General features: G+C 35.7%; 2 protein-coding genes across 4 annotated transcripts in view; one reads left to right on the top strand and one right to left on the bottom strand.

Moving 5' to 3' along the window:
• Window positions 1–697: 697 nt before the first annotated feature.
• On the bottom strand, window positions 698–17,600 carry LOC129259755 (T-box protein 1-like). Of its 2 annotated transcripts, XR_010293448.1 has the most exons (7): window positions 16,161–17,577; window positions 7,623–7,777; window positions 6,675–6,790; window positions 5,337–5,468; window positions 4,586–4,647; window positions 2,041–4,148; window positions 698–1,729 (listed from the first exon to the last, which is right to left on the bottom strand). XR_010293448.1 is itself a non-coding variant. In XM_054898009.2 (6 exons), exons 1-6 carry the CDS (start codon window positions 17,249–17,251, stop codon window positions 2,969–2,971), a joined length of 2,736 nt encoding a protein of 911 aa, XP_054753984.2. In that variant the 5' UTR covers window positions 17,252–17,600; the 3' UTR covers window positions 698–2,968. The 2 variants fall into 2 exon arrangements, 1 of the variants encoding a protein (XP_054753984.2); XM_054898009.2 differs by having other exon boundaries at window positions 698–4,148; window positions 16,161–17,600.
• A 4,249-nt stretch (window positions 17,601–21,849) lies between these two features.
• Window positions 21,850–24,089, top strand: part of LOC129259743 (cullin-associated NEDD8-dissociated protein 1-like) — a 53,341-nt gene continuing 51,101 nt past the window's right edge. For both annotated transcript variants that reach the window (XM_064098927.1, XM_064098934.1), the window contains exons 1-2: window positions 21,850–22,036; window positions 23,889–23,990. In XM_064098927.1, coding sequence (XP_063954997.1) covers window positions 21,995–22,036; window positions 23,889–23,990 — 144 coding nt within the window. In that variant the 5' untranslated portion in view covers window positions 21,850–21,994. The remainder of the gene's footprint in view (window positions 22,037–23,888; window positions 23,991–24,089) is intronic.

Genomic DNA, 24,089 nt, shown 5'->3' with positions numbered 1-24,089 from the left:
AACCCCTAGTCCCGGCCACTGATCGATTTTTGCGATTAAATGCACTTCCATATAACAATAATATTCATCACAATTTTGAAAAAAAATTATATGGTTCCCTTTTATCATATATGAATCAATATGACTCTTTTTATTGAAAATTTGCAACAAGGAGGAGTGTATTATGGTGCAGGTGAAATCTTAACAGTTTGTGTCTCATGAGTTACGAGTTCCCATTGTATGTTTATTCGTTAATAGTTCACCTTTTTAGTTTTTTTCTTATATCCTGTTACAGCTTTTTCTCATCATTATGTAACATCATTACCGTCCAAAAATAACTATTGTGATGCTCAGGGAGTGAATATAATAAATAATTTAAGCACTATGAAACTAGTCCATTCATTTTAAACTTACTTTATTTTTGTTTTGACATTTTAAACTTGCTATTCTCCTTTTGTTTATTCTATTATGCCTCCTTCTCTCCTCGTCTTCTTCTTTCTCTCTTCGTTTTCCTCTTTCTCTTTCTATCAGTTTTAATTTCTTCCTTTTCTTGCCCACCCTCTTCTCTATTCCTATTTGTTTTCCTTGTCATATTTATTATCTTATCATGCAGGATCAGTAACAATCCTTATTCCGTCATCATCATCATCATCATCATCATCATCATTGCCATCACCATGATCATTAACATTCTAGACTTCAGAAGAAGCAACAACTATTTAAGAATAATTTTAGAAATTTATTTAAAAAAAAACACTTAAACAATTCCATAAACACTTTACATCGAACAATGGAGCATCATGATTTCTGTACAACTCTGATGGCAAGTTCACATTAAAAGTATTGATCATTTCAACACTAAAACAATCTTTGAAAATCGACATAAAATCATTTTGTCGATAGATGGCGGTGAGATGATAAAAACGTCTTTTACATACATTGGCATATAATCAATATCATCGTTGGAATGTAATAATAGGAAATATCAAGTTAAACAAGATGATAATTGACGTAAAGACAAACAAAATAAGAGATTTAAGAACAGTTTTAGTAATATCAAAAACATTAATCTTACACTCCGTATTGCACGTGAATTAATGTAAAAATAACAACAGTGAGTTTTTCACTGACTTCAAAGCCCCCCTCCCCTTGTGCATGCAATTGGCCTAATATTTAGAGAGCACCTTATTTGGTATTATATTTTTATCAACCCAGATTTAACGATTATTATTATAAAAAACGCCTTTTTGACACCCCAGCGTTTGGTACAAGATTTCGTCACCTTTCACTTTCGATGTATACCTCAATACTGCGTCATCTTCGTTTTAACAATCATTTCTTCTCCTTAGACATTACGTATGTCTTTGTCTATAATTTGTTGTTTCGAAAATTTTATATGTAAACTGACTTCTACTTCGACAATATTATGTCTAGAATTCCTTGTATTTTGACATCCTCATATGTAAAATGACGCCTGATTCGATAACCTTATGTCTAGAATTCTTTGTGTTTCGTCAACGTTGTAACTATATTTCCGTGTGTTTCGACAACTTTTTATTTAGCATTCCTTGTGCTTCGACGACCGTATGTATAGAATTCTTTGTGTTTCGACAACCTAACCTTATTTCTACCTTTCATTATATTTTAACAACCTTATGTCCACTGGCGTACCTAGGATTTTCCAGAAGGGTGCAAATTTTTGGAGGATATTTCGTCCGCGAAAAAATTTGACAAGCAAAAAAAAAAAGCTCTCCAACCAAAAATAAAGGATTTCTTTCCACAAAAAAAATTGACAAGCAAAAAAAAAAAGGATTTCTTATCACAAAAAAATTGACAAGTACAAAAAAAGGTCTTCAGGTTCAAAAGAGGGGGTACACGTCTATTTTTATCGCATTTTTACATTACAAATTATTAATTTTGCTTCTCAAAAGGAGGGGCCACGTCCCCTGTATCAGTTTTGACTCTGCAGGGGGGCAGGGATACGTCCCCTGCATGAGTTGTGACTCGTCAGGGGGGGGGGGCAGTCTACCCCCTGCCCCCCCCCCTTAGGTACGCTAGTGCTTATGTCTAAAATTCATTGTATTTCGACAACTTTCTACCTAGAATTCTTTGTGATTCGACAACCTTATGTCGAGAATTCTTTATGTTTCGACAGCCATACATTATGTTTACCATTCACTGTGTTTCAACAACCTTATGTCTAGAATTGCTGGTGTTTCGATAAAAATATACCTGTCACTTTGCTTTGACAACCGATTCTACATCTAGACACCCTTTGGTGTGACGCGTATTTTTAAAAATTCTAAGTAAAATTTTACGTTCAATAATTCTTAAAAGTCGAATGGATTAATTTAATGAACTCTTATTTAAACCACGCTTTGATATTCAGATTTTCAAACACTATGTTTACTCATTAATGGAATGGTTCTACATTTCAATATATAAGTTGTTGCCAGAACACGCGAATGAAACTTGTCTTCTTGAAAAGCAATAATGATTTGAACTATGGACCTGGTATAATTGTCATTATATCTGACATCGTGAATAATCACATTAAAAAAAAATTCAATGGACCTTGAAATTAAATTAGTCTCATGATCCATGATCAATATTATTTTAAGTCACTTGTAATGTTTCTACGACTCTCTATTTCACTATCAGAATCTACTATCAATTACATAAATTTAGGACGTTTATAAAGTACATCTTTCTTTGTAGGACACAATACACACAACAGTCAGTCTCGTTGATATTTTCAAATCCATATCAACACAAAAGGCAAGAGAAACTTACATTTCTAAACTCATGACTTAAGTCAATATTTATGGAGGTTTAGCTCTAGCGCATGTTAGAACTGCAATAAAACTATCTGGCAATAACAACAAATGACAAATATTCAACCAGCTCTTTCTCAGTTTGTGGTTTTTGTCCGAGGTATGATACTTATGTAACAACGGATTCCGCTAAACGTTATACTAAATCTCCTTGGTCATACACTTGGATATGACTGGCCATGACACAGCATGTTATTGATGTGATTGTACGGTGACGGGGGAATGCTGTATCCACTCATACACGATGGCTGAGGAGGAAATGGAGAGAAACTCTGCGCCGGAAAGTACATATTACCATACGGCTGAAACGCTTGATTGGGTGCTCCCGGCTGTGTGTGCACGATGCTCTGAGGGTAGAGCTGTTTGGCGCCCTCTTGGTTGATATAGCTTTGATCTGTGGTAGATGTAAACTCACAAGAGGAAGGACTATTATGTTGGTCTCCGAGATCTGTCAGCTTTGGAGAGATACCTTCCGAGAGCTGCTCATCTGACATCTTCTGTCGCTTCGCAGCCCGACTCCCACCGTCGCTAGAGTTGGACTTGGAATCGGGCGAACAATCCGAGGAAGGTGGAGTATTGAGCCATGACATGTCCTGCCTGTCCAGCAACTTCTGGGTATCTTGACAAGTAGTTGGCGTGTGCATGTCGGGTAAATGAGGAATATCTACCTGTGGCGTCGGATCACATGGGTTTGAAAGATTAATCATTCCTGCAGAAGAGCGATAATGAATGGTTTTGGTGTCTCCATTAGCGGAGGTTGAGTCGCAAGGGGAAGGCAGCTGGGAGTCACAATGCTGCTGCTGCTGCATTTCGTGTTCCGTCCCACAGAGCGAGTCCTGGCCAACGATTGAAGCGAGCGAGGTAGGCACTGGAATCGGAAACGGCTTCGGGGAAGATGTCGACGAGTGCGGTGGGCTGATCGGGACGAAGGTGGGACGACTCAGATTCGAGGCATTTCCCACAAGCTTGAAAGCGGTCTCTTCGGGGTTTGGAAGCCGGAAATTCCCACCCGTCGGTCCGGTGCATTCGGCTGAAGATTGGCCAATGCTGCATACTGGGGCCAACTGCGTTGGTCGGTGGTGGAATGTAGGGAATCGAAGGTGAGGGTGGTGGGGTTGGTGATGCGGGGGTGGCCGATAGTGGGCGTGGGCGTTGTGGTATTGGTGGTGGTGCGGATGCTGATAGTGAGCAGTCTGGTGAGAGTGTGCCGCAGGATACTGTCCCATGTTGATGTTGGCTGCGTTAACTACCGGTGCAGGACAGGAGTTCCTACTGACTGTCACGTTCTTTGACCGAGGACCATTCGAAAGAATACTGATGTCCCGTGGTGACAAGCTGCTCAAGAATTAGAATGGAAAAAGCGGGGAAAATGAAAACATATTAAAAGAAATTATTTTTAACAATAGGCATCTCGCAAACCATCAACATATATAATTACATCCCCCTGAAAACTATATGTTCTTTAAAGTTAGTGGAAGGGATCTCAGACATAGCAGAAGGGGTTGCTTTGACGTCATTATCTATAACAATATATTAAATTACTTATTTTGCTAGCAATGCATGAATAATCGTCTTTCAGGAAAATGACAAAAAAATTGAATGATAATTTGATCTGGAGGGAAACAGTGGACCTCTTTTGAGCCCCCTACTGGTTAATCCTAGAGTTGCCGTATAAGATAAAATAAGTACGGCACAATAATTAAAATTTAACGTCACACTTGCAGAAATTTCTATTTCTGGACGAAGCAAAATTATTTCAGTAGATAACTTACTTGTCATAGTTATCCCTGAAGCCTTTCGCAAATGGGTTGTAGTCGATTTTTAGTTGTGTGACCTGAATGGAAATAAAACGAGGTCATAAAAATGAATGGTACAAAATAATGTATATTGTCTTTTCTCGTCAATTAGTAAGAGTTTAAATGAATTTTTGTGAAGCTTCTGAAAGCCGTTCACACATGTAAAGTGACAAATAACATTTTAAACTGGCAGCAAAAGACACCTTTTCAAACGCTAATCCATTAAGCCACAGATATCGTCTATCATTCATGAAATGATCGGTAACTTGATTTTAACTCGACATCTTTGTTTGTAAGTTGAGGATCAACTGCTTAAAGTCCTCGCAGATGGACGGGTTGATATGAAGGCCACACCAAAATGACAATTAAGCAATTCAGTTCAATATCCATAACTTTCCATAATAAAATCAAAACACCTCAATAATTACTTATTACAGCATAAAGAGTATCGTTGAACATTCCATCAGGGGCCCGTTTCATAAAGGACTTGCAACTGTTGTAACTTTGCCATTATGGCAATTACCATGGTAACAGGGCTCAACAGCCAATCAGAATCAAGGTTTCCATGGTAGTTGCCATAATGGCAGAGTTACAACAGTTGCAAGTCCTTTATGAAACGGGCCCCTGGTCATCAAATTGTAAGCATCCAATTCACTTTGAAAATAAAACTTGTCGGCGCTGAAAAAAAAAACGAACGCAAAAAAGGGAAGAGATGAGAAGGACTTACATCAGTGTTTTGATAGGCTGTCACGCCAAAGAACTGCGTCTCAGGAAAACTGTGAGTCTGGATATATCGACTTTCACTCAACTCAACGACATGAATCCGAGGCTGATATTTGTGCATTGAGTTTAAAATCACCTGTGTAAAGGGAAATGAAAAGAACGATGTGTCACTTTCAAGATATCAAGGAATTTCCATGACAAATGACAATGGAATATTTTTTAACGAGAAACCCTGAAAAAAAAAAGCAAATAAAAAAAAAGAAATGCAATGTGGACTGGTCTCTTTGCAAAAAAATTGCGTTTGAATTAAATCAAACTCAACGAGATTTCAGCAGATCAAAAGTATGGCCTACATATTCGCTGGCTGACTATCGGTTTCTCTTTCGGGGAAGCGGTGGCCAATAGCTCCCAAATTTTCACAAAGTGATATTTTCGTTTTGTTTAGCCATTTTACATAATATATTCAAACATATTTCTCGTAGAATTCCATTCATACCTGGTCATTCCAATCTCCTTTCTAAATTACCAATGATCATTCTTTAAACTTCTGCTCTCTACAATTTATTCTATCCTATTCTGTTCGCTTACTTGATGTATAATTATGTATGTATTCTTATCATCTTTGCACTGTATATATGTTTCACATGTGATCTATACAAGCTGTGCTTTTTTAACAGATCACCTCAGTTCTGCATTTGAATCATTGTTAATTCATTGTTACTCATTGATGACATGTATAATGTTTTTGTAGAATTGAAATAAAATTGAACTTGATCATTTTTGAAGGATATGTTTCGCCCGCTTTGATCTCTCGTTCGGGCAATTTCAGAACTCAGCCCACTCATTTTTGCTTTAGTATGCCATTGTGAACCATGTAATTGATTTTGGCTTAAATTTAAGGGCCCATATTCTGAAGTCGGGTTAACTTACACTCCGATTTAAAGTTGTGGTTTAAGTATGGATAGCCAATTGTTACATAAATCACTAACAGTAGAGATATAATATTTCAGCTCATTTGGCTCTCAAATCATTCATAATTGTCTAGGAAGTATAAATAGATGATTGCCTTCACCATCGATGAATCAGGAAAGAGCATAGTAAACATAAGAAACATACAAAAAAATAGACACTTTTGGCTTCCAATAATTTTAGCACAGAGTTAGACCATGGTATAAGTTAAACCCGACTTCAGAATACGGGCCTATGTCTTTATTGTACATTCACGGAAAATAAGGAACAAAAATGAAGATTTGGTAAATAAATTGTAGAAATGAACAAAAAATGCCGTATTCAATATTTACGAAAATGTGGGAAATTAAACTTTATAACAAAGAGTACTCACAAATCCATTGTCTTTTCCCCGATGATTGGTCAGTTTGAGTTTACTGAATACGATGTCCTGATGCATCCAATGTAGTCCATTACTTGGCGAATCAGGGTGAAGATAGATGTTGCTTACTAGAAACGCAAAGAATGAAAGAAAGAATGATTCTATGTTATAGGCTATATTCGTCATATATAATTATTGTTTATCGTTTACGCAAGCAAGGTTTTCGTTTGAAACATAACTAAAATTTAATTAAGTTACGGATTATTTCTTAATTGGACTCATTTTTTTTAATGACAAATTGTTGATGAAGGAGGATGTTGATTCGGATTCATCTTTATGATGTGTATCAACTACATCAATTGCAATTGCGTTGCGTATTATTAATATTTAAGTTGTCAAAATTATTGGGGAGCAAGGAGGGAGGGGTGATCGCCCCCCCCCCCCCCCCGGATCAACGTCTCTGCATGGTTTGTGATGTTGGCGATGATAATGGAGATGTAGGTGACTGTCAATATCCCGCGGTATATTTTTTTAAATCTATAAATAACGCTATTTGGCACAGGACGATAGGGTTCAGCGGACCAAATCTATTGTTCCGTGCTTTCATAGCATGGAAGTGTATCAAATGATGCCGAAGAACACTGTATAGTGACGACAACGATGACGGTGAAGATGACGATGATGATAAGATTTCCTTTCCAGTTGTACATGAAGATAGTGATGGTAATGAAGAAAATGCATGGTGACGACGATGATGATGTCGACAATAATGAACGCGATGGTGATAAATATAATGAAGATGATGATGATGACAATAGTGATGTTGATTACAACTATGCTGCTGATAATGGTGATGGAAACAACGTCACATCATCCTTTGTTTAAAATATATTGCAATAATAAACTATGTATGAAAAATAATCATCTCTCTCTCTCTTTCTATGAATTTGTGTGAAATACCTTTTGGTATGTTCTCGGCCTGTCCACACGGCATCCATTTACCACACTGGAACTTCCACTGGTTCGGATCACACAACACCAGATCAACAAAGACGTTGTATTGTGAGGTAGGATTGAGACCGGTAAGCTTGAACACGAGCTGTGGAAACATGCGCCTGCATCAGGGAAAATATGAATAAGAAAATATGGCGTAGAGCATGAAATAGGAAAAATTAAAATATAATAAGAAAATCAAGGTTTTTGAATTAGTAGCTAAATGACGCCAGGGAATTAAGACACGGTCTCGGTTTCGTCTATCGACCGTGTTTTTTTTTTAACAATATAGTGAGAAGATATGTAAGTAGACAACGAGACGTGTATTTTTTTTTACTGGATGTGCTGAAAATAAATATTTGTATTATTCATTCTACTTTTACAGCATCTCCTTTTTTTGCATGCAACTCCATATATATTCAGAAAAACACGATCGCCGGTGCTTAAAAAAAAAAAAAAAACATGTACGATGGGCTGGAAATGTGGTTTAAGACGCCACACTAGACCCGAAAGCAGTGGCGTAATGACCCCCCCCCCAAAAAAAAAAAAAACAATAATAATAATAAATGAATAAATAAAGAATAATAATAATTGAGTGGGCCAGACAGGTGTATGCGACACAAAAAATAAAAAGACAAAAACATATTTTATTCTTCAATAGATTTGACATACGATTCAGAAAGTGATATCATATTTCATTTTTGTTGTCTTTCCTTTCCTTCTCTCCATTTTCTTGGTCGTGAAACAGGGAGGGGAGGGGGGCATGACCACCCAAGTCCGCTCCCCATCTGTACGCCAGTTTGATTTTCTTTAAATTGCAGCATGTTTCAGACACAAGCTCAAACATCTGATTTTAATTTCGTCATCGTTAAGAGGTAGAGCAGACGTACCCTCATATGTCAAAACTTTAATCCCCCTGTTCCCCGATTCTTTGACGAACAAACAAATCAATGAGCTACGGACAAAAACAAATCCAAGTTCAAAGTACATGGTCACGAGCTTCTTTGACGTGTTTCCTTTGTCTATCAGCACAGGATGTCATGTTTTTGTTTACCAATAAACACATTTACAGCACATAATTTGCCCAAGCCGTCTATACTGGTACCCAATTGGGAATCAATTAATGCATCCTGAGTAATGTCGCCATGTCTCACTTTTTGATACAAACACGAGTTGAATAATGAAAGAATGTGAAATAAGTTATGGTGATATATTTCAATACCATCGATATTATGACATAGATTCTCGTTACAACGCATTTCTTTTTTTATTCAAAATGTGATATACATGTAGTAATCATAGTCGCTAAACGCGACTAGTCAAATAAGAAAAAAAGGACAAATCTAATTATATTTCACGTAGTTCCTGATTTTACAAGTCGCGTATGATTGCTCAAATATTTAAAAAGTCGTTCCATTCATAAAAAGAAAACGTAAATATCTATGAACCTAAAAACAGAAATGGAATTTAGATCCCCTTTTTAATACAAAACTACGAGAATATATACTTAGTCAGGACTGGACTGACTTGAGAGTTAATTCTCACCAGTTTAAGACAAATGGGAAATGACAGTGACTGCGCCCCCCTTTTATTTTTACAAAGCAGCAAAGTTTTAAACGAAATTTTGATTTATAGAAAACATGACCAGACTGCGATTCAAGTCTTATTGTATCAATACAATAATGTATCCCCCATTTTCGAGTTACTGGATATAATATAGTCACATAATGAGCATAAGAGAGAGAGAGAGAGAGAGGGAGAGGGAGGGGGAGGGAGAGAAAGAGGGGGGGGGGGCGAGAAAAAGGAACAAAGGAAGCGTTCCGAGTTAGATATTAAAAGTTTCGATCACGATTAAAGAGTTGAAATATATCGAATACGAGAGTATGGAGAAATGGGGATTTTGGAAGAAATAAACAATATACAACAGTTAAAAAAGTAAAACAGAGATATATAATTTCGTGGTGAGGCGGGGATGAAAGCGGTGGGGGTCGAAAGAAGATAAGGGGATACTGGAAAGAATGTACGACGCCGTCCAAAGAACCCTCTTGACATTTTTTTTACTTGTTTATTGTTCAATTGGCGACACCAGATGGTGGACAAGGCAGCGCAACGAAATACATATACTTCGCTCAGATTTGAATTGGAAATTAATGAGATAGTCGACTTTATTCATTAACACTTCTTGATTGAAATGTGTAAAAAATAAATGAGGTGGGCTCATCTGAAGAAAATTCAATGAATCCTGAAACCCCTACTTTAACGGAAAATTTCTAAGCTACAATCGTTCAAAATCAGGCATACGCTAATTATTGAAGAGACGATGTCGTTTAGTTAATGATGTATACGACTATGCGAGAAGAGAGGGGGTGAATGTATTGTCCATTTTTTCATTTTTAAGACTAACAAGAAGAGGAAATATAAAAAATAATTGATGTGGTGAAATATAGAGGAAGATGACGATACACGAATTGATAAATTATCAGAATTATTTCGTGATTCATTATTTCCAGATGACACATGCATTACATGTATATACCTTCTCACAATAATATCATGATTTAATGTCTATTACTAATAAACAAATTATTGAATCATATATTTGGTTCTGTTGTAGTAAACTTTCCTCGAATTTCGATAAATTAAATACAAAATTTATGATTTTCAGAACAAGGATCAGGAGGGTTCAAAAGACCTTATAAATCTTGCTAATGGTCATGATCACCTGTGGGAAATATTCAAGTGTTAGGTATTTACAGCTAATTGATTTATCTCGGTAACCGCATATTAGCAGTATAAAGTGTAAAGGTGTATAGGAAGCATATCAAGAATTCATATTGATCCCCCCCCCAAAAAAAAAAAAAATTACTTTATCTTGCCTCACCTAACATACTGCAACTCAGTATGGGGACATATACATGTATACTTTTAAAAGCCATCTTTCGAGATTCTCAATATAATATAGTATATAATACTGCAGAAAAAATATCAATTTAGACTTATTTCATCTCTTCCATATAAAAAAAAAGAATATTTATTCATATCTGATATGATTTTTGTGGATTCTCTAATTTCTATGTACAAATACAAATGCCAAAAAATTCAAACATGTTTACTTCACAAGTTCACAACACTCGCCAATGTATATTAATTCATCAACCCAAGGTTTCCTCTTTTATATGACCTTAAATTCATTCCGTATCCAATATAATCAAATTGTGGAATAGTCTTGATCATGGTACTCTACAAAGCTCAACTCATTCAAAATTCCAAATTTCCTTAAAGAGATTGTATTTTTCACCCCCCCAAAAATAAAAAGAATGAATGCATGCTGAGAAGATTTATGCAATGTGTCTCATCTTCTTCTATTTATCTCATTGTCTTCCTCATCTCCCCTTCATGTACTACAAATTCACCTCTCATTTTCTATTCAGAATCTCGATTCATTTCTTCGTTATGACTTGTTCTTAATGTACATGTACATCTGAGGTCTCTTCTTCTCTCTTCTTTCTGTTTTCTATATATTGTGTGTCTTTACAGGGTTGTACATGTAATTTTTTAATGTACATATATTTTTTTAAGTATTTCAATGTTAATTTCACATTGTATGTTGGGGCCATCATGCTTACAAGCAAACCTCATTTTTTAAAAATATTTATACATCTGATGTTAGATATTTTGTATTTTGTATTTTTGATGTTGTTTGTTGTTGTTGTTCATAGTTATCTTGACATGTATTTTAAACTGCAGGGCGCCTTTGTAAAGCAGTTTTAAGAACTGAACAGGCCTACCCTGCAGTATAAAATAAATAAAACAAAATAAATAAATAAATAAATAAATAAATAAATAAATAAATAAATAAATAAATTATGTATTATGTTAATGTTATATCATACTTAGAATGTATGCTAGCTTTTAAAGATGTGAAATAAAATTGAAATGAATTGCATTGACTAAGATTGAGTTCTCTTGATAATGGTGATGTTTGTGAATGCTAGCTATCGGCTCGATTGGACCATGGACCTATGAAGAGATGGACTATCAACGCGAGCATTTCTTTGGTCCAATGATAGTCACCGTCGCTTGGTTATGCACATCTTAATGAGAACATACAGGTGTTGTAACAATAGCAATTACCATGACTACCAAGGCGTATCTGATTACCTAAAGACGGAACAGTTACCCGGTCTTGATTTTTGTTGGCTGATACCCTGTTTTAGCATGAGCCTTTCAGTCAACATGCTTCATATTTGGAGCGGCAAACATGAGAAGCAGACGATCTTTATGATATAAAATATGATATCATTCGATCCGCTAACTACCGCTCACACATAAGGACCTCAATAACATTGAGAGATACACGATCTATATATGTTATGTACCACGTATATTTGGAATATTATGGAGAAACTTGGGAAATTGAATTTTAAATGGTAAACAATCAATCACAATATTGCCTCTACATTAAAATATGCAGACATTTCTCCCAAATAAAACACATGGAACTAAGATTACCAAAGGTAAAAAAGAACTGCACATCGATTTGCCATGATTTAAGTGATTTGTTGTCTATTGCGCATATAATTTGTGAAATATAAATGTCCAGTCACGAACTGCTTCCGTCCCTTCTCACGGTGACGATCATGGAACCAAAGAAGACTAGTATGAAGAGAATGTTATTCAGAGGACAATTACAGTCACCTGTTAGTGAATTCATTAAGTAAGCGATGAATGTCCATCTCTTCATAGGTCCATGATTGGACCAATCTTCATTTTCTCAAACGTTTAAAAAAGAAACCACAGTTTGAAGCAACAATTTATATTTAAAAATGCCTAGATATGATGAAATTTCCAAATTCTTGATCGAGTAAATAATATCGAGTTATAAACGGCTTTCAAAAGCTTTAGATTGTTTATTTACATTGATTTTCTTCTTAAAATGTACTTCCTGCCAAGCGAGGCTACGCGGTATTTTCACACGGAAAGACTAAATAAAAGTGACGTAATTGTCTTCTTTAAGATGGGCAGTAAAGAGCTAAACAATAAGGATATCATTCTTATGCACTTTTTTTTTCTTTTTCCTCCTGTTTTTTCTTTTTCCTTTTATTTTTCCACTTTTCTCCCTTTTCACTACTTGCAAAATCATAGGGAACAGACTTACTTTCCTCCTATATAACACTGTCCCTGTTGCAGCAAGCAAAGTACAGGTAGATCTGTAGGCCTAATAAAGTCTATTCAGGAAATAAAGAACTGAATAGTCGAACAACATCTGTTTTTATCTTGTTCTCAAATAGGCCTGCATACATTAAATAGAATGATGTTTGCTTGCATTCAGACCAATAATAATAAAAGATTATGAGCATAAGGCCCCTTTCTTTGAAAAAAAAAACCTTATTATTAAGCCTCGCAGCGGCTTAACGCTACACACTTGTAATGTATTGAATATTCGTACAATGGATTCTCGGAAATTAATTAGCAGCGAATAATATTGATTACAGGTGTAATGAGTTAAGAACATACACATCGGGATGCTTTGTAAAGATTATGACCGTCATGACCACTTGGTATCAACAATGATCGATGAAACAGGTGCACGCTGAAAATAGACATTCCACATCCGAACTAGACGCGCCATGCGGTTAAGTGGCCATCGTGTAAACACTATTCCGAGTTCAAATTCATTCATAGACTTTCACAGTGATGGAATCATCTCTTATGTGATTACTGAAAAGTCCACATGATTTCATTTGACGATCTGTCCCAGTTACAAGTATCAGTTGACATGATAATATGAATTGAAAAAAAAGATAAGATTTTGGCTTTGAATGAATAACCCATGATATTTTGTTCAATCAAAGCTATATACATGTATCCACCCACGGTTCTGTTTGTTTTATTGTTAATTCATATTTCATATATTGTAATGACCGAATTGATAATAAATACATAAATAAATAAATAAACATTTGGACGAACTTTGTTTTGACTAGAATATTTTTACATTTCAGTAAAATTAAAATGATCAAACGAGCTATGCGATGCTTTTGAATTCAATACCCTTATATACGTTTATGATACGACTTTCATTGTATCAATATTTTATCATTAAAAAAGAAAAGAAATGTGAAGGATATACTCTTCATATATAATATATATATATATGTGTAAAGTTATACATGTACAACAGCTTTGGCAACTCTTTTATTTAAATATTGTAAAGAAATGGATGAAGATATATATAATATATATATATATATATATATATATATATACACTGTAAATAATGAAGTGCTAATTTAGCACTTACAGTGCTTGCATAGTGACTGCACTACGAGTGCTGATTTTCAAAATTAAACTAGAAAATCAGCACTCGTATAGTGCAGTCACTATACAAGCACTGTAAGTGCTAAATTAGCACTTCCATTTTTACAGTGTATATATATATACATATACATATATATATATATATATATATATATATATATACTTGGAAGACAGAAATAACGATGATTGAGACGTATACCTAATATTATACCTAATTTATATATATGTAAATACTATGTTCGTTCCATCCGATTTCCTTTTTTTGTAGGCCTGACGAAGGCCGATGATGGCCGAAAGCTTGCAAAAAAAGGAAACCTGAGAGCTACGTCTCACTCGTCGTTATTTCTGTCTTCCAAGTTTATCTACACTAAATGATGAGTGCCTGCACTACTCGTTGTGCTGAGGGCCCCCTTACATTATATATATATATATATATATATATATATATATATATATATATATATATATATATATATATATACTCTTGACCCTCGCACAAAGACGAGATACGGTGATCGCTCTTTTTCTGTTATTGCCCCTACTCTGTGGAACAAGCTCCCAACTCATATCCAAAATGCTCCCTCTGTTGAAATGTTTAAATCCTCACTCGAAATTCCCATTTTCTCAACACTAGCATACTTTTTTAAAAATTCAATTAATGGGCTTATTGTTTACTTTAGTCAGCCAACATGTGCGCTCTGAAACACCCGTATACAAAGCGCCCTATAAATGTTGTTATTATTATTATTATTTCCAAATACCTGTCATTTTTGGTGAGGAATGTGGTATTTTAAGGCTTTATGGGTGTTGAAAATGTATGATTTATTTATCAATAAGGTTTATATCGGCATAGGTTTTTAAAATCCTACTCATATAAATGTATAGTTCTTGTTTCTGTTCTGAAAACAAAATTATTAATGCTTTATCTAAAAGAGTATCTCACCTAAAATAATTCCATTTCAGGGACTCTACCCATCATTTGTTTTCGTTTATGATTTGCTTTATGTATTCTTATCTACAAGTATATTTTGCATGGTGAAAATAAAACAAATAATTTTTTGGGTATGAATACTGTGAAATGAAATTTGAGAGAATTCCCTTCCTGGTATTCTTTATCACATATCGTCTGAGACCACGCATTTATCAACATGATTGGGTGGCATTAAAAAAAACACTTCCAAAATGTGAATGAAAAATCCGTTAGACCAATAGGGAGGCGAACATTATTCAAAAGTATCATCAAATATAATTATGTGCACGAATGCGGTTGTTATCGTGTCATTGTTTTATTAGCATATATTAAAATAACCGCACAAGAAATTCTTAAAACAAATATATATTGTCAATAAAGAATAAGCTTTCTGATTTTTGAAAACTTATAATTTTGCCTTCAATTTTTCCCACCTTTGTTAAATCACTGGTTTAATCAATTTTTCTCAAAAGACCGCGAACAAAAATTATTGTAGTTTGTGGTGACGCCAAATGATCTGTCGAAATCGTCTTTGTTAAATTATCAAGAAATTTCCATAAATTGTGTGTGTGTTTATCATACCTTGTCAAAAATGTGCCCTAAAAGTAGCTTTAACTTAAATCGATCTAGAAGTTAAATATCATTTATCAAAATGACATACCCTTTAAAAAATCGTTGTTTTGGATATTCGAAAACTTGCTAGATGATGATGAATGCCAGACTTACATGTGGCAACAATTACCGCTCATAGATTTTATTCCAGAGATTGCCATTCATTTATTAAACAGAAGAATGTTTTATTTTTCATTGACCTTAAAAACATACACTGAAATAAATTTAAAGTGATTTAGACAATTTTACGCATGTTAAGCTACAAAAAGCTACGAATTGTTTTGATTATTTTGATAATTTATGTGGGAGATTACTTGATATTTTGCAAAAATATACAACTTGGGTATAAATAATGCATAAGAAAATAACCTGACACGCACTCTATAAAATTGTGAAAAGATATAAAACGAAGAATGGGATTTTGGTTTTATTGACGTTACTCCTTGCAATGTAAAATACAATATGATCGGGGGAAGAGTATAATGGTTTTATTTTCTTGTGTGACACAGGGAAGTAGAATATACAAGTATTCATTTCATAGAGAAATATGACATTGTGTTTGTAGCTGGTGCATGGCTTTTTAAAAGTTGCATTTTACTTACCTTCCTTGTTTTGTGATAATCATCTCCGTATTATGCTGATGGAATTTCCGCCACAGGTCGCGGTTGCAGAGGTAAACTGACGCCTTCCCTGGCCCGTTGGCGACCTCGACGTGCTGGTGACCCGCTGGTGGAGGGTATGGCTGGCTGACGACATGGTTCGGAACGACACCCTTCGCATGTTCGTCCTCGTGGTCCTGCGAGGCGCCATTTGGGAGGTGACCGAAGGTATGGGGTGATGGCGGAACCAAAGAGGCGCCAATTAGCTGATGTGGTGGAGCACTGGTCGTCTGAAGTATTGGTGGTTTGTTTTCAACAAAGAATGGTGGTACTTGGACATCGTTATGTTCAAGTTCTTTCTTCATGTCGAATTCCTGCAACTGTTGTGGCTGTTGTAGCAACCTTTGGTGAATAGGATCGTGGCTTGCACAGATCGGCATTGAGGATTTTTCATCTGCACTGCAACGGCCCGATGCGGTTGTGTCGTGACTTGAAAACTCATTGGTGTCATGGAGATGGTGGATCAGTGCATTGCTATTTCCTGATGGGGTACCGATTTCGGATATTTGCTGGTGGGTTTGGTGTGTTCCCGACAGGTGCTGGAACCCATCTATGAAAGGCGACGTCCTTTGAATCACCTGTTGTTGACTGTGCGAAGTGGCGGGTGGCGGGGTGGGAATTCCAGTGAAGTTGGATACCGTGCAAGTATTCAACAGGTAGTGCGGTAAATTTGCCGGTTGCTGAGGCTGGTTTTGGAGAGATGACAGAGGACAATACCTCTGTAAATTCCCATGCAAATCATGATGGGTTCCAAAATCGTGTAAACTGTATGACTGTTCGGTGTTCCCATGTCCATTCCTCTGTAGTGACTCAGACTGTCTGTTTTCATCACAATTCTCTAGATTTGACTTGATCTCGCATAATTCAAATTTCGTTTTATTTTGGGAATCTGCTGATTTATCGACGATATTATCTGTTGATTCACCATTAAGATTCTCATCTTCAGAAACGCAAATATTTTCTTCTGGTTCTGTCTTTAGAAAGTTAGTCGTGTCTGTTGCTGCAGCCGCATGCTGAAATTCATCTCCCATCATAATCTTCTGAAGCCCAAAAAAATCTCGAAAAAAAGAAATCGCGCCAAATCAAAAGGCGCAAACGTGATAAAATTCAATCCCTTTAGGACAAAGTTGGAGTGCGAAAATTCGGTTAGCAGTCATGAATAAACAAAGAAGTGACAAGGCGTGAACGCTGATGAAATACCTCTCTTAAATGTTAACACTTTTCCTGAAATTCCCCTGGCGTGATGTGTGTGCGATCATCTCATTTGGGCGTGAGACGATGATGAACCGTCAAATTTGCAGGAACTGTCAAAATCCAACCTGCGAAACGTCTTTTACATGAAAAGACTGAACACAATAGTGAAGAAGTTAGTTAAACTTTGCCTGGATTGAGCATCGCATGCTATCATACACATTGACGTTTCGCTTGGTTGACTCTCTTTATATTACGTCATAAGTAAGGCACCACTCTTCGGGGACTTGTTAATGAGGCCTCCCTGTCTGATCTCGTGGGGCGACCAGACAATGGCGACTTGAACGCTGATTGGTCAAGAGGGAGGCACGCGACTTGAAAGTAACATTAGTTGACAAACGGATAAAAAGAATTGAGTTATAGAATTGGCATAGAAGATGATTGTTTATTTTGGAACTACCATATGCCAAGGGGTTTTGATGCTTATTTCATGGACAAACAGAAGACGATATATAAATTCCTTGATCTGCTAATTAATATACGTGTTCAGCTTTCTCTATCCTCCTCCTCCCGGGCCTCCTCCTCTCTTTCTTCTGCTCCTTTAAGCTATTAACTGCTTCCTTCATTTCTGAAAATTCATGCATTATTAGTAGCGGGAAGTTTTTCTTCAAGTCTTCTTCTTACTCTTCCCTTTATTATATTTCCAATATACTTCAAGATGATTAGGCCTACTATATACTACTACTACTACTACTACTACTACTACTACTACTACTACTACTACTACTACTACTACTACTACTACTACTACTACTGCTGCTGCTGCTGCTGCTGCTGCTGCTGCTATTGCTGCTGCTTCTACTACTACTACTACTATTACTACTATTGCTACTATACTACTACTACTACTACTACTACTACTACTACTACTACTACTACTACTACTACTACTACTACTACTACTACTACTACTACTACTACTACTACTCCTACTCCTACTACTACTACTACTACTACTACTACTACTACTACTACTACTACTACTACTACTACTACTACTGCTACTGCTACTTCTACTACTACTACTACTACTGCGACTACTGCGACTACTGCTACTATACTGCTACTACTGCTACTACTGCTACTACTACTACTACTACTACTACTACTACTACTACTACTACTACTACTACTGCTGCTGCTGCTGCTGCTGCTGCTGCTGCTGCTATTGCTGCTGCTTCTACTACTACTACTACTACTACTACTACTACTACTACTACTACTACTACTACTACTACTACTCCTACTACTACTACTACTACTGCTGCTGCTGCTGCTGCTGCTGCTGCTGCTGCTTCTACTACTACTACTACTACTACTACTACTACTACTACTGTTACTACTACTACTACTACTACTACTTCTACTACTACTACTACTACTACTACTACTACTACTACTACTACTACTACTACTACTGCTACTACTACTACTAATACAAGTAGTGCCTACTACTATTATACTACAATCATAAATGTTTTCGTAAAAAGTAGCTACCGCCTCTACTTTTCTATTAATTTTTTTAATGCTCGAAAAACAGTCATTGATGCTGTGACTTTTCTTGGTTTCAAGTCGTACGTACACAGCGTGGTAAATGGTTCTTATCTTAAATCAAAGAGTAAAACATAATAATATGACGGTGATTCTCGAATCCCCCTTGCTTTCTAGGAATGTGTTCTCAAGCCTCTTCCTCATCAGGGGGTCATTTCAAGGAAGTCTTCTCTCATGACATCATGAATAAATAATTAGTGGTCGAAGTTCAAATCCGACCGGAAGGGATTAGATGACCACTCACCAGACAGGAAAAGGTCAATGACCGCTTTGTGTTATCACCATTGGGTATACGGAACGCGCGTAGCAATCTCATATACACCTAATTATTTTGTTTTGACAGCAGTGGCGTACAGATGGGGGCCCTTGGGATGCTTGTCCCCCCAAAAAAAAATCACGACCAAGAAAAAAAAAGGAAAGAGAGAAGAGTGAAATATGATATTACTTTCTGAAAATTATGTAAAAATATATCACAAAACTTGATATTTATTATTAAATTGAAAATATTAAAAATAAATTTTGCCCAATACGCCATATCTAGCCCCTCAATGCCTTTGGGCTCATTACGACACTGTTTGAAAGTGTAGCATTTGCACGCCAATAGACGTTGTTAATAATATTGTAAAGTTTGGCGAGCGATTGCCTAGACAAATTAAGGGGGAATTCAGATGTAAAGAATTATGCCCATTGTGATAATGATGGTAAAGTTTATAGTGTACATGTAAAGCTATTCTCCGTATAAACGTGTATATATATATATATATATATATATATATATATATATATATGTGTGTGAAGTTATACATGTACTACAGCTTTGGCAACTCTTTTATTTAAATATTGTGTGAAAGAAATGGATGAAGAGAACAATGGTAGGCGTAGCTTAAATCAAGGTTCCCCAGAGCAATGTTTTATACATAGCAATGTTTTCCCGGCTTTAAGCCAGGAGCTCTGGGGAACCTTGATTTAAGCTACGCCTACCATTGTTCTCTTCATCCATTTCTTTCACACAATATATATATATATATATATATATATATATATATATATATATATATATATATATATACAAAACTGACGTATAGCCCATATTCAGTTTTGTCAACATGACAATACAGTTCTTCCATGGGGTCCATATACAATAAAAAAATAAACACATATGAAAAGAAGCATAACATATACAGTAATCAAACAAAATAACACAAAGGACATACTACAGCCTGGTTTGAGCATCGGGAGGTGAACATCTTGGGGAGGTGGAACTAATCCGCTGTTGAAAGCAGAAGAAGGGGTCCAAATTTCATTTTGCTTGCCAGTGTCGGAACTCCTCTGTCTCAGCGGGAGAGTGCACGGTGCACTCAGTGCACCCCCAGCCTATACGCCCTTGCGACCTGTTGCTAATATATGAAAGATTATGAAATTCAATAATTTGGCAAGATTTTACACAAAATCGTTTTATGAAATGCATTAAGCTGCTATCAAATTATTGAAACAAGTTTTTCACAAGGAGCAAAGGACTGTTGTATATATAGGTAAGAAATAATACACTCTAAATTCCAAGGATTTAAAATAAATCCAGATCGGCTGTGAATAGTGACCAGCTGAATATTAGATTTAGATTTAAACCTTGTTGATTTAGATATAAATCTAAAAGATTTAAATCTAAATCTTTTGAGATTTAATAGTTAATCCTTAAGATTCAAATGAATTTTAAAAAGATTTGGCTGGTCACTATTCACAGCCGATCTGGATTTATTTTAAATCCTTGGAATTTAGAGTGTAAAATTATAGGCCTACAATAATTATTGTGGAAAGCCATATAACACAGTTTATTTGTTCACGCATACAGTTTTTAAGAGCCGGACAGCTAAAGTTGAGGGCAAAAATATTGTTAAAGGGAATTAATAAAAAAAAAGTTGTATTAATGTTGATGGTGACTATTCTGCTTAGATGATGGATTAATAAAAACAACACAATAATGAAAAATAAGCAATAGCATCAATGATGATAAGTACAATGGTTTTAATTATGATATCGATAATCGCTAAAATAATGATAATGACATTTTTCCTTCGTTATCCTTTGATGTTTTTTTTTTTATTCTTCCTCCTTCATTTTCTTGTTTTCTTCTATTTTTCTGTTCTTCTTCTTAGTTTCATTTCCCTTCTCTCCTTTGGTTTCTCGTCCTTTTCTCTTTCTGTTTCTCAGTTCCTTTTCTTTCTTCAACTTTATTTCACGTTTTCACCCAAAATGTGAATAGAGATAAAAATGAAAATTTTGGAGCGACCCCTTGCTTGTCTATTTTTCTTGCAGAGAAACTTAGAAAGTATTGAATTTTTATAGACTTAATATTTTGACAGCCCCCTGAAAAAAAAATTCAACGAGCGAGTAGGCCTATTGCTCATAGTTATGAAGCTATACTTTTATAGATGATTGAAACACAAATTAATATTATTCTCTGTAACCGATGAAGAATCTCGAATTATTAGAGGCAAGATACCAGCTTTTGATTCACTAAAAATTAAAGATCATTTTGGTCCCGAGAAATTTCACAAGGCCCCCCTCCCCCACAACGGAGAGGGGTTCTCTATAAAATGAAGGTCATTTTTATCAATTTTTTCACACCTACCAGACCTCCAGGGGTGCTGCCTATGGAGAATAATACACGCAGCACCCCCGGAAAAATCTTGGGGTGCTTCAGCGGGGTTACAGGGGTAGGGCCATGTGGGACTTACTTATCGAGGAGTAAAAAAATAAAAGAATATAATAATTTTGGAAATAATGTATCTTCATCTTCTGCTGATAATGAAATCGAAAATAAGTTCAGCTCGATCGTTCTCGCGCATGCGCGTAAGAGTTGACAGTGCCATGTTGATCTTGTGAACTCAGATCATCTTCTATTAGGACTATTCTGCTTTACCTATAACCTTTTGAGACGTTCATCATCAATCTGGGTTAAGGAAAATCAGGAAACCATGGCAAGCTTCTCTTACATCATCTCCAATCTCTTGGAGAAGGTAATGGATACAAATTTTGTGTATTGTTCAGAGCAGCGTAATTTGCCGGGTACTGCCCAATTTCAGTCCCACACGTTGCGTACGGCGTATGTAACTCAGCGCAGTTAGTAAGGGAACACGGCTCCGCCGCCAAATTATTGTCGGCGTCGCGTCGGTGGAGTTCAGCCTCGGGATTCTTGTGAATGTGTGCGCGGCCAAGAATAATCGGGTTACCGTTGGTATAAGGTTCCAAATATTTCAAACAAACAGAGCAACAAAAAATAAAGTTTCCATTTATACTATACTATAGAGTCTTGCATCAATTTCATGATTCTATCTGTCCGTTATTCATTTATTGACCATGATCTGTTGTCACGTTGAAGAATTTTTTAAAAATAAAAATTGAAAAAGAGAGAAAGTTATAATTGTGACAAGTATGGAAATACTCTACAAGAGGGACATACTATAATGTAAGAAGAAGAAGGAAAAAAATAACCGGGTTCCAGTCTATCCATGCAATGGCAATGCAAAAAAGGTAAAATGCAAACTCGTTAGTTCGCCATCGGTAATATTTAATCAGCAGTGTTCAAACTTCAACTTTGCCAAAAAAAATTATACTTATAGTCTACCCAAATATGCGTATGAGATAAAAGTATCCACAAATTCTCTCAAATATTCAATTTTTCCCCTGATATATTGCATTTTTAAAAGTAAGAACGTCACGTACTTCCAGACCAGATCAATGATGGGTTTGCATGATAGGGTATAATTTAAAATGTTAATGCACCCTTTATTTGACATGTGCCAAGATTTAACATTCAATCTTGTTTTCACAAGCCAGCACTTATCCAATCATCACAACATTTTGTCATGGAATGAAGTTAAGTTGCGCAATCATAGGGCCGATTGGCAAGCCAGCTAGACAATTGAAGCCATGCAGTATTGTGATTGTCCTGCTTCATGATCGGCTCATTGGTAATGCGCAACAGCTTTCCTTAACAAAAGCCAAAATGGTGGTGTAAACATTGCCAGATTTTCTTTCTGGTTCGTCAGATATAATTTTTAAATACAGTAAAGAGGTTCTTGATTGATTCATAATAAGTTGAAATAATGGTAATTTCATACATGTATGTTCAAAGTTTAGTCAAATCCTGTTTTTCCATTACAGGTTTAAAATCCCATTTGATATCATGAAAGAAATAAATTATAAGTGTGATATGAGTTGGTCCCTCATTAGCATAGTGCTTGTGTTAGCTACATTGTTTTGCGATGTAGAAGTCTAGGCAAAAGTTAAAAGTGCTATTAAAACATTTTGATGTACACCTGATTTTGATGAAATTTTCATTGTTATGCTTGTTTGAGTGAAAACTATTTGTCATTTGGATGGACTTGCCTTCAAACAAAATAATGGTTAAAAAGTCAGGAATATAATTGACCTGTAGATGAATTTTTATTTTCTGAGGAGACAAAGTTTTCAGCCCTGATTTAATTAAGTCTCAATATTGTAATGTTTTCATATTTTGCAATCTTTCCCATTTACATTACAAATCCTTTTCCAAGTATGTTATTTTTTTATTGGGTACATGTACATACATGTAGACCACGTGATTTGCTGGGATGGCTTTCAGTTGTAGCTTTTGGGAATGGCAGGATCATGATTCATTTACTTGATGGGATAGTCCCTCATGCAGCTAAAAAAACTTGATAACTCTCTCCCCAGTTTATCCTTTTTTTTCTAAAGCCCCCTTTTTAAGAATCATTTTCTGTCTTGGTATGTTTTATTGCACATCACACAATCTAGTACCGGTAATTAATAGTTATATTTGGATTTGAAAAAAAACCCAACAAATTATTATATTAATTTTCTATACAGATGACGTCCAGTGATAAGGATTTTCGGTTTATGGCAACTAATGATCTGATGACTGAGCTTCAGAAAGACTCCATCAAGCTTGATGATGACAGTGAGAAAAAGGTAAGTACTGTAATTTTCCCAGCATGATTTACAACAGGGAAAAACTTACACAGTGTTTTAGGGTGATCTGCCAGCCAAAGTGTCACAATAGGCCTGATA

The sequence above is a fragment of the Lytechinus pictus genome, chromosome 1, assembly GCF_037042905.1.
Source record: "Lytechinus pictus isolate F3 Inbred chromosome 1, Lp3.0, whole genome shotgun sequence".
NCBI classification, from domain to species: domain Eukaryota; kingdom Metazoa; phylum Echinodermata; class Echinoidea; order Temnopleuroida; family Toxopneustidae; genus Lytechinus; species Lytechinus pictus.
This window is presented reverse-complemented; position numbering and strand designations above follow the sequence as displayed.

What these genes read in the sequence shown, in the direction of transcription:
- LOC129259755 (XM_054898009.2), bottom strand. Translation starts at nt 17,251, where the DNA reads ATGATGGGAGATGAATTTCAGCATGCGGCTGCAGCAACAGACACGACT. An exon ending in GGCCGAGAACATACCAAAAG is followed by an intron (nt 6,791 to 7,622) that starts GTATTTCACACA and finishes TTGCGTTTCTAG; the next exon opens with TAAGCAACATCTATCTTCAC. An exon ending in GGGGAAAAGACAATGGATTT is followed by an intron (nt 5,469 to 6,674) that starts GTGAGTACTCTT and finishes CCCTTTACACAG; the next exon opens with GTGATTTTAAACTCAATGCA.